The sequence below is a fragment of the Carlito syrichta genome, unplaced genomic scaffold (genome assembly GCF_000164805.1).
Source record: "Carlito syrichta isolate Samal-C Ts95f unplaced genomic scaffold, Tarsius_syrichta-2.0.1 Scaffold311050, whole genome shotgun sequence".
NCBI lineage: Eukaryota > Metazoa > Chordata > Mammalia > Primates > Tarsiidae > Carlito > Carlito syrichta.
Window position 1 is genome coordinate 412,077 of NW_007255146.1, and position 11,716 is coordinate 423,792.

The 11,716-nt window shown below is 36.2% G+C and overlaps 1 protein-coding gene across 2 annotated transcripts in view; it reads left to right on the forward strand.

The window, feature by feature from the left end:
• SLC26A7 (solute carrier family 26 member 7) overlaps positions 1 to 11,502 on the forward strand; it is a 130,684-nt gene extending 119,182 nt beyond the window's left edge. The window contains exons 16-19 of one of the 2 annotated variants that reach the window (XM_008068493.1): positions 4,593 to 4,693; positions 9,550 to 9,604; positions 9,686 to 9,789; positions 10,817 to 11,502. In XM_008068493.1, the coding sequence (XP_008066684.1) occupies positions 4,593 to 4,693; positions 9,550 to 9,604; positions 9,686 to 9,789; positions 10,817 to 10,852 (296 nt within the window). In that variant the 3' untranslated portion in view covers positions 10,853 to 11,502. Of the gene's footprint in view, positions 1 to 4,592; positions 4,694 to 9,549; positions 9,605 to 9,685; positions 9,790 to 9,967; positions 10,143 to 10,816 lie in introns of those variants that run through there. The other variant, XM_008068492.1, reaches the window with a different exon arrangement.
• Positions 11,503 to 11,716: the final 214 nt, after the last annotated feature.

Sequence of the window (11,716 nt, forward strand, 5' to 3'; positions counted from 1 at the left end):
AGATAGTGTTGTGGTTTGTCCTAGACATTTCTTACCTCCTGATTTTTTTGAGGAGTTTGGGATTTAATCTGCTTCTCAAAAGTTAATTGATATCAACAGAAAATACTTTATTTTAAAAAATTATGAGTGACTCACAGACTGTCGAGAATCTTTTGAAGTATATGAAAAGCACTCTTAAATTATGCAACTATGAATACTTTTTAATTAAAGGAGTTAATGAATATTCCATGGGAAAGAGCTAGCTTCCACAGTCTGGAGTTAATTGCCCACCCACACCTGATGGTTAATTTCTTTCTGAAACGTTGTTTTTTTGTAGATAAAGCCCATCATTTACCATCCCACATGGGTGTAGATGAGTTGTCTCCTTTGCACATGCTCCAAGCTTACCTCATTTTGCTCAAGGCAGGATATTAGCTGTGCGTTCACTTTACTCTTTCCTAGGATGATGTGATTTTTATTGCTCTGGTTGATTTACTTAGAAGCTTAGAACACAAGGTTATAGCCATAAAATTAGTACAATGGCAGAGCTGAGAGGATACTGTGGAAAAGAAAACTTCACTTATTTTTGGAAAGATGTCAGAAATGTCCCTTGTATTTAAATTTTCATTTGAGCGAATTGGTAACTTTACCATTAAGGATGTCTTTTTTTTTAATTTAGAAGAGACATCTTGAATTGCTTCTCTTAAAATTGCTTACTTAAATTATTATACACAACTACATAGCATGAGTCTTTTGTATTGCTTTATTTTGTTTTGTTTTGGATGGTCTGAAAATATATACATATTTTGATTAAAGGAATAGCAAAGGAGAAACTCAGATGCAAAAATAAAAGATAAAACAAATAATGATATGAACACACTCCAAGGCAATAAAAGGGAAATTTTTGTATCATTATTTGTAAAACCCAAACACATTCATGGTTAATAATCCACCACCACTTACATTATGAAATAAGTATAAGTTTAATAAAGAGAATGGCAGCCGGGCTTGGTGGCTCAGCCTGTAATCCCGCGCCTTTGGGAGGCTGAGGTGAGTGGATTGCCTGAGCCCGCGGGTTCAAGACCCACCTGGGCAAGCGAGACCTCATCTCTACAATAAAATAAAAAAATCAGCCGGGCGTGGTAAGCGCGCGCCTGTTATTCCGGCTACTCGGAAGGCCGAGGTGGAAGGATCGCCGGAGCCCAGCAGGTTGAGGCTGCGGTGGCCGGGAGCGGCCACTGCACTCCAGTCTGGGCGACAGAATGAGACTCCAACTCAAAAAAAAAAAAAAAGAGAGAATGGCAAGTACAATTTAGAGGTAAAATATAGTAGGTTAGAAAAGGGAAAAAATTAATAGAGATTTTTCAATGCCTTTTAATTATCATTTTCTAATCATTTAAATACATTTATCATTCTCTCTAGGTAACATATACACAGATTGCTTTTTACTGTAATATTTTTAAGTTCAGAATGACAAGTAAATTTCTGATTAATTAGTAGTGCTTCCGGAACCACTGAGTTGATAAAAATTCTAGGGTCTTATTTGATTTCAGTGGAAAAATATCATCATTGACAGATATTACTATCATATTTTGCAGAATAAGACTTAAATATCTTAGAAAAAAGCATGACTCATGAATTTTTTTTAGGTTAATTATTATTATTATTATTATTTTTGAGTCAGTGTCTCACTGTTGCCCAGCTTGGAGTGCAGAGGCACAATCATAGTTCACTGACGCCTCAACCTCCTAGGCTCAGGCAATCCCTCCAGTTTAGCCTTCCAAGTAGCTGGGACTACTGATGTGAGCCACCATGCCCAGCTAATTAAAAACATTATTTTTTTTTTTGGTAGAGGCCTCACTAGGTGGAAACAATCTTTTCACCTTGGCCTCTCAAAATGCTGGGTTTCCAGGCATGAGTCATCATGCCCAGCCATAAGTAAAATGTTAATGCTACCTTTTTCTGCAGAAATTTTTGGACAGATATTTTGATTGTAGATTATTTTAAAATATGTGCTATTTTATAAGAGAAATATCATTTGGGAGGAAAAATAGGTGGATTACAAAATATGAATTTTAATATCAGATTGTGTCATTATTGACATTTTAAGTTCCACTGCCAAATATGTCAGTCGTTTAAGTCATTTAATCAAAACTATTGAGTTTTTTAAAATCACTGATTATTTTCTTTGTCTGATAAGTATATCCACCTTTAAGCAGTGATATGCTGGTAAGTCTAACAAACAATGGTTGGAGCTGGGGAAATGGGGTGGGGTTGTAGAGAAGCGCCACTTTGTAGCATTTGCCAGTTTCCATAGTGTAAATATTTCTACTATGACTGATTTCTACTATGGCTACCAACTTGCTGTCATTGAGCATGGAGTTGGGAAGATATATACACAATTGACTTTTAGGAGCTGGTGTGATCTGACTCCAACCCATTACTCCCTTTAAAGAAATCTTATACTTTTTATTTTTTTAAATGAATATGTTTTTAAAAATCTGCATAGGCCACCTGAAAATATCAAACTCCAAAGTGCATTGTAAACTTGATTAGTCTTACCGGGTTTTTTTTGTTTCTTACTTTGTAAGAAAATATCTGACTCCATTATATATTTTAAAATCTATGTATATTATATGAATTTTGGATTTTTTTAAGGAAAGTTTATTTAGTATCTAATTGTTAGAGAGCGATTTACATGTGCATGTACTCAGAAGGCTGAGGCGGAAGGATTGCCAGAGTCCAGCAGGTCGAGGCTGCGGTGGCGGGAGCGGCCACTGCACTCCAGTCTGGGCAACAGAGTGAGACTCCAACTCAAAAAAAAAAAAAAGTTTCTAAATTGTTTAAAAATGTATTTATATTCCAATAAACATTCCCACTGTTGATTAGAATAACTTCTTTGTTTAGAATAAGTATTTTTCTTTCACATGACCCTAATTCTTTCCTATCTCTGATAATGAGCAGGGGCACGTTTTACCTGAGAATATAAATAAGAGCCTCTGTATCAGTAAAGGCAAACCTGTGTTTAATTAGGTAAATAGTAAATGATGATTCCTACTGAGTGGTCAGTGAATAAGATAAGTTAAGGTTACTTTCAGTTTTGTTTCAGGTTCTAATAAACCATTGTCGGCCAATGAAAGCATAACCTGAATCTATACTAACTGCTTAGTCCTCTTTCCCCTGGGAGAAAAAGGGAAACAGAAGGCACTACCAGTGTGCCTGATACATAGTTGGCCCTCAGTAAATGTTGACTGAATGGGACCAGAAGGAATTTGAGATCTTAAGCTTTCAATAGTATTTAATCAAAGCTGTACATATGTTGGAATGCTTACATCTCTATATAATTTCTACTTTTTTGGAATTATACATCCTTCAAGGCTACTTTTTTGCGTTAAGCCTCTGATTACGCCAAAGAGAGTATAGAGCACATTTAATATTCAATTAATAACATATTTATTATTCTATTAATAAATATGAATATAGATCAAAAGGTGAAACTTGAAAACAAATTTTATACCTTAATATCACTTTTCAAATACATTAGAAATTACATTATGGTATTTCTACTTTTCCTAACAGTTATAGCTACCGCATATAAATTTCGAGTATCTATTCTATATTTCCTATTCATCTTTTTTCAGTTTCTAAGCAACAGTTTTTTTTTTAGTTCACTGTTTCTGTCATACCGTCCTTCAAATTCAGAAACAATCATTTCCTACTTTTCTGTAGCTACTCTATGGGAAAACCCTGAGCATTTTAAATGCCCAAACTGTTCCAATTAAGAAATTTTTTAGTGAATTTCAAATGTAAGTATATATTATAATTAATGAATTGAATTTTATTTGCCTACTATGATGGGGGGATCTTAGCCTACATGATCTGCTCTAAGAGCCACGCCACTCCTTAGAGGGAACCCAAATGTGACCTGTCACTGATTAGAATGTCATATCACAGGAGGAAACTGTGGACCTAAGAATGTTAATCGAAAAGCAGTCATGAACTCCTAAGTAAAATCTTTTTTATTTTTTTTAATCAGTATATTCAGAGGCAGATTCACTATGAACCAAATGAAGCCCAATTTTTAGGATCCTTCACATAGATCCATCCCTTCCAGGGCTGTGGGACAAGTCCCAGCAATGAATTTATTTTCCTTTAAGTGTGACTCCAAAATTGTATATCCTTCAGGCACCACAAAAAGGGCTCTACCTCTGGGCATGCTCATTAAGAAAACAGTGTGACATTGTGGAAAGCACACTATACAGAATGTCTAGAGGCTTTGATTCTAGTCTATGTTTAGTGTAAATCTGTCAGATATGCTTTCAAAAGCATTTAAAACTGCTGAGCCTCGGTTTGTCTATCTGTGAAATTATACTGGTAAGGAACCTATTTGTCTTCCTCTTAGAGTTATGTGATAATTACCTGAAATGGCATTCCAACAATAAAAAATCAAAGAGTTCAGAAATAATTAACAATTTACTGAAAACTGTAACAATTAAAAGTGTTCTGCATTAGTGTTGCTAGGCATGAGACCACTGTTATCTTCCCACCATCCAAAGTCAGCAGCAGAAATCTCTAAAAATTCTCCCTAACTCAAGTCTCTGTTTCTCCTACAGACGAAGCTTCACAGGCCTGTCCTAGTGAGAAGTGTTCTTTAATCCTGGATTGCAGTGGATTGACCTTTTTTGACTATTCTGGTGTCGCCATGCTTGCTGAGGTATTTACGCAGCTTGGGTGTGGACTGATTCCTTCCCTTTGCTTCACTAATGGGTTGTCATGAGATAACCTCTCAGCACTGGTCTTGAGCCTGCTTGTTGCAATACTTATCTTGCTCCATTCTTCACATAGGACTTAGGACGTTATGCCTACCACCACTGTAGATTTATTGTCAGAAGATCCCAGCAAGCATCTAGGCATGTGTATGTATTTGTAGGCATCAGGAACAGGGGTATTCACATAGAGCAGCCAGAGAGAACAGAACAGAGACTTGAGATGCAGTGAACATAGTGTCCATTAGACAGTCAACTTACCAGGCTTCTCGAAAAGAGAAAGACTCCCATCCTCCAGTGCACAGGCTGCAAGAGCAAGTGCCTTGGTGATGGCAGGAGGTTTTCTCACATTATGGCTGGGTATGGTTTGGCCCAAGAGCATTCCTGGTTTCTCAAGCAGTACCCAATGCAGGAGCTCTACTCTGTTTTCTCAGGTGATAGTACCTCGTTTTGTATCCCATGGTTACAACAGGGTCTCTATGATCAAGATGTATTAAAAAATAAGACTGCTTATTTCTTTATAATTGACATAGCTCCTATTTCCACAGAATTAAGAACATCTTATCAATTCAAGGAAAACTTAGACTCTTCTGGTATTTTTTTCCTTCTTATTTTCTTAAGTTTGGCAAATATTAAGTCAACAAGGAATTTACCTCTTTTTTATTTCCTTCTGTTATGTCCCTCAATACCTTAAATTGGTGGTGGTGGTGGTAGTGGTGGTGATGGGGTTTTGAGGGTGGGATAACATCTGTATCTCAAAGTCCTCAGCACCTCGTCATCTTCAGTGCCTATGCCTCAGCATGCCTCATCATCCAGTGTTTGCTCCTCAGGAGTTTTCTTACCCTGGCCTTCTAGAACCTTCCCTATATGCGATTTGGTGTTCAGCCAAAGACTTACTCAAAAACTTATGACAATGTCGAGTGTTCTTTCTCTATATATCTCCTACCTTTCTAGGGTCCTTTTCCACACATCTCACCCATCTAGTCCTCCCTGAACTCCAATTTTATCTGTTCAATTCCGTGAAGCTGCTGTATCTTGCTTGGGTTCCCCTCATCACAGTGTGGCCCAGAAACTGATTTGTGGCATTAAAGTGAGATGATCCAAGGGCACACCCCATTTGTTCTCCTCTCAGGGAACTGCTGCCCTGTCTGATGCCTGTTGTCTAAACACAGTTGTTGTATATTTTTTTGTCCATTTTTGTACTTCATTATGGAGGTTGGGATAGTCTTAGATTAGTTATTCATCATGGCCAGAAGTGGGAATTGGACACTGACTTAAAGGATTCAGATCAGTAGCCTTGAAAATGTCTCACACTGTGGGTTTTGATTATTTTCTTGGGGTGTTGCATACCTTGTGTCTCTATTCATTTATATTTTAAATTTACTTTGAAATGTCCAACCTTTCAAACTCAAGACAGTAAAAAGTTTAGCTTTAGTATTGTTTCCCATGAAGATAAGGGTGGGAATGCGTGGAGGGAAATGACTTGAAATGTGTAAGTCTGAGTATAGTCAACTCTATCCCACTAGCTAGGATATTGCAATGTCATCTTAACTTGTCTGGCTCTCAGACAACTGAGGATTTCATTCTTTTTGGGAAAATGAGAGAGTGATTTTGTTTCAGAATTAGCAGATTTCTAGAAAACAAATTATTTAAAACAAAGAAAATTTAAATCTCATAGACCTAAATATAGTGGCTATTTTTGGCAAGTCACTCTTTTCCCCATGTAATATGTTTTTATTTTCTTGTTGTTTACTATAAAAACTCTGGCCAGTGCAGTGGTTCATGCCTATAATCACAGAACTTGGGAAGCTGTGGAGGGAGGATTGCTTGAGCCCAGGATTTTGAGACCAATCTGAGCAACATAGAAATATCTCATCTCTACAAAAAAAATTTGTTTTTTAATTAGGCAGATTTGGTGAAGTGCACCTGTAGTCCCAGCTATTCAGAATGCTTAGGCAGAAGGCTCGCCTGAATCCTAGAGGTTGAAGCTTAGCGAGCCATGATCATGCCACCCACATGCACTCTAGCCTGGGTGACAGAGTGAGACCCTGACTTAAAAAACAAACAAACAAACAAAAACGAACTTTGTACATTTGTGTATAGAATTCAACAACCTGAATATTTTATATTTTCTTCCAACTTAACCTAAACTGGAAACACATATTTCCTCTTCATAGGTGGGCTTTTGTGTTTGGCATTTTTATTTATTCTCTGTTACTAAGGTCTACAAGAGTCTCTTAAACTTGTGTGCTTGAGAGTCATCTGGTGTACTCATTAAAAAGGCAGTCTTCTGGGTCCTGGATCTTGTACAGGATTTTTATTTTAAACACCCATAGGTGATTTTATTATTATTATTTTTGAGAAAGCAGGATTTTATTAAGACAGAAAGTCTTTTGCAGCAGGGGACCTGAAAGGGCGACCTGTAGATGATTCTGACAGGTGATCCAAGGATCAGATTTTGAAAACCACTAGACTAGAATTGTCCTTTTACTGGGAAAGGCCAGTATATTTATTTATTTTTTGTTCAATTGCATTTTAAACTGATTTCTAAAATTATTAGCTGCCCTTTCTCGTTATTACAAAACAGGACTTAAGATTGGTAAACAAGAGAAAGTGGTTACTTACTCCCACTGAGCTTAGGATCTAAGGTTAACAATTCAGAGGATTCCAACAATCTGGATACTGGGCATGTTGAGAAAGGACTTTTTTTCTTCTCATTCATCTTAGTAGCTTTAAAACTCTATACAAGCCGGGCTCGGTGGCTCAGCCTGTAAACCCGCGCCTTTGGGAGGCTGAGGTGAGTGGATTGCCTGAGCCTGCGAGTTCGAGACCCGCCTGGGCAGCGAGACCTCATCTCTACAATAAATCAAAAAATCAGCTGGGCGTGGTAGCGCACGCCTGTAGTTCCGGCTACTTGGAAGACTGAGGCAGAAGGATTGCTGGAGCCCAGCAGGTCGAGGCTGCAGTGGCCAGGAGCAGCCACTGCACTCCAGTCTGGGCGACAGAGTGAGACTCCAACTAAAAAAAAACCAAAAAACAAACAAACAAAAACTCTATACAATGGTGTGCATAGAATTTTACATTCTATACATCCATTTAAATAAAAAAAATTATTTTGGGGGAAATTATTTTTAAATGGGCAGATAATGACATTTCTCCTTAGCCAGGTTGTTTTCATCTACATATACAAAACCAGCAGCTCTGTATCAGACTACCCTTTTAAAGTTCCACATTACTATTTGGTTTATTTCATCATGGCTACAATAACATTATGATGTTTGTTAAGAACATGGGTTGTAAAGACAGACAAAACCCTGTATCCAAATATCAGCCATATCCTCATTCTATGATCTGAGCTCTAGTATTTATTTGGTTTTCTGTAAACGAAGTTGAAATACCTACTTCATTACATTGTTGTGAGCCTTAGAAGTGATGTATTACATCTAAAGAATGCACCTAACAAAGTGTCTAGCAGTAAGTACTCAATAATGCTAACTTTTCTTATTTCTTCTCATCTTAGAAAAGTCATTTCTCAAAGTGCAAATAATATCATTGAGACTAATATTATTTATTAGTTACAGCCACCCTGGGAGAGGGCATAAAGAGTCTCAGGGACTCCTTGGCCATGCATGTCTTCATGCTTTCTAATAATACTTCCTGTGTTGTTTTCTTTGCCGTATTAGCATAAGGAACATTCTCCTGGGAGTGGTAGGTTGAAGGAAGTGGAGTGACTTCATTATTCTTTTACTTGGGACACTGGAGAGGTCAGCGAACTGAAGATTATGTTTATCAGCATCAACAAACCACCCGTAACAATGTGTTTGTGCTTCATTGAGCTTAAGAAAAAGTCAAACACTGAGAGGTCACCTTGAATTAATCATTTCAACTTACAAAAGCAAGAACCATTTATTCAATGGCAAAGACACATTCCATGTATTATGCGTTCATTTGTTTTTTCATTTCTGCTCAGAATGATATATCTCCTATTATTTTGTAATTCTTACATAGCATGAACTTATTGCTAGAACAATATGGAGGAAATTTTGAATATCACGCACACTCTTAAAATGTACTGTAAACACAGCTTTCTGCCCTCTATATATAAGTTGCATCACTCTTATATAACAAAATCCATTCTACTGTAACTAGAATGTCTAGATTTACTTTCACTGAATTTCATGGACTGACTAGTCTGGATGGATTAAAGACGAGAACCTTTAATAAACTGTTTCTACTTGTTTTCTAGGACTTAAAAAAAGATACTATTCTAAAGTATGCCAATCAAATTAGTTAGGATCCCTCATCTTCATGGACCTTTAAAAATGGAATTTGGGCAATCGAACTTGGCTTGGAATATAGTGAAGCTCTCAACTTACTATCCATGCATATCCTGTGAATATGCTCAAATTATTGTAAAATATTAAAGCAAGCAGTACATCAGCAGCTTTCATCACTTCCATAAATGAGTCCTTGACTTCCAAAAAAGAGGTTGACAGCAATTTTTTATCATTATTATAGAGGAGGAAAGGGGGCGTTTTTATTTTTATTAAACGAAGTGGAAAATGTAAACTGCCAGATTGAGTTGTAGTAAAGGTAGATAGATGCCCTGCTGTATTAATCTTCATCTTTGAGAGGATTGCCATGTTTTATGCCTAACTGTGTAACAATGTCTCCCTCTGGTGGTTTGACTTCATAAACCTTTTTTTTTTTTAACTAAAAAGTTTCATTTCTTCTGAAGCCTGTCTTATGCCTTCTTGCCAGTTGTCCTGAATTCATCATAGGTATACTATTTCATTTCTCCTAGATTTACATGGACTGTAAGGGCAGGAGTGTGGATGTGTTGTTAGCCGATTGCACAGGTAGGAGAGTGTCCTTGGCTAACATTGATTGTGATCTTTCTTCTGCTTCATGTATCCTAATATCCTAATGCTTTCTTGTAGCTTCTTTGATAAAAGCAATGAAGTATTATGGAAACCTAGATTCAGAGAAACCAATTTTTTTTGAATCGGTATCTGCTGCAATAAGTAACATCTGTTTAAATAAGGTAAGCTGATCAAGTTGGCATGCAGGAGTTATAAGAATGTAAAATTAAGGGTTTTGCATTTTTTAAAATATCTGCTTATTACCCCCCACTGGTTTCTAAAATCTATTATACTCACACAACTCCCCCAAACTCAGACTTCTTTGCTGTAAGTAGAAGAATATTTTCATTTCTTTTCTAGGCCAGTTATGAACTTTTGTTTAATACTTTGGATCTTCCAACAATGTTACTGCTCAGAGAATTTGGTGATTGCCTATCACTTGTGAACTGCTTCATGTAAAATAAATGCTTCTTCTAAAAGCTACTGTCTTGGGTGTTTGAAATCACCTCTTTCAAATGCAAAAACCCTAAATATAACCTTTTAGTTTGTTTTTCTGTTCTGATACCCTTGTCTCTAAGCATATATTGCTGTCTTTGAAAACATTATTTGCAGAGTCTAGTGCTCACATGATCTGAAGTGTCAAAGTTATCTTATAAATATTGGGCTTTATGGTTTAGTTTTATAGTGATTCCTAGAACTTTGATTTCTTGCAATTTTTCTTTGACTTTTGGATTGTTTGCCTTTCCTCATACCTAGAACAACATTTGGTGCCTTCCAGAGTCATCCCTGTTATATTCAATCAGAACAGTATGTATTGTCAAAATAATAATAACACTATTGTTATTATTATTATATACCTAACATGTACTGAATGCTTACTATGTTCCAGGAACATGAAGGGTTTAATTTATATAGATTAATTAAATTTTTCCCAGCCTTACGAGGTAGATACTACTATTCAACCAATTTTTAGAAATGAGGAAACTCACCCAGGTTTGTTACATTATCTGTAGATGGTAGATTTGGTTTCAAAGTCAGCAGTGACCTTGGATCTGGATCTTTAAACTGCTGTCCTCTAATACCTCATAGAATACCCATTTTCTTAACTAGGCTGGGCAGCTTGTTTCACTTACTGCTGTTCTTTTGCTACAGTACTGATTTAAGATTTGAGTGACTAGCACATACTTATATCTTCCTCTTCTTTTTCAGAATTTGAACAAACTCAGTGACCACAGTGAAGTCTGAGACTCTTTTGTTGCTGTTTAGCTCTTGTCTTTAGCAACTGCCCTGAAGAGGCCATATGTTGGCATTTTGTACAACTTTTTTTGTTGTTTGGAACCTACAGATGACAATGAATATGATATGACTTAGCAACTTCATAGCCGCTGGTCAAGACTTGCCAGTAATTTTTTCTAATCTTTGTTACTAAGCAGATTCACTTAGTTATTTTATATAAAATTCAGTATGCATTTAGTTTTAGTGTATTGAAGGGTAAACATGATTTTATTTCCTTTTACCACAATGTTTTGTGTTGTTTTATTTCTATTTTGTTGTAAGTTGATTTGTAAAACTGAGCAATATCTTTGTCATAAAAGATTTGGAATATTTATAAGCCATTTGTAAAAACCTCAGAATCATCTCTAGGTAACGTAAAAATAACTTAGCAAATGTGCCATTCTCCCATACCTTCTTTCCTCAAAAGCCATTTAAATATCAACAATGCTAAATATTACTTTATATCATCAGATCTTAAATTCACAGAAAATAAACCAAACAAAAACAAATGACGAACTAGAAATCACTGATTGCCATACTCCTCTAAATATTCATTTCGGAAATATTCAGTAATGTTTTCATAATCAAAAGAAAACTGGCATTCATGAAACCAAGTTCTTGACATTAGTCTGCTTTGCTGTGAGTACTGGAAATGTTTAGGATCTTTAGACCTAATAACTCTAATTTCCACATTCCCACAACAAGAGGCTCTGTTTCCTGCTTTAAGTTCTTTTGAAGCCAGAGAATATAGAAATTACTCATTTTATATTTTTCACAAATATAATTTTGATGAGAAAATACCACTAGTAAAATAGTCTAGTGCTATTCCAGTAT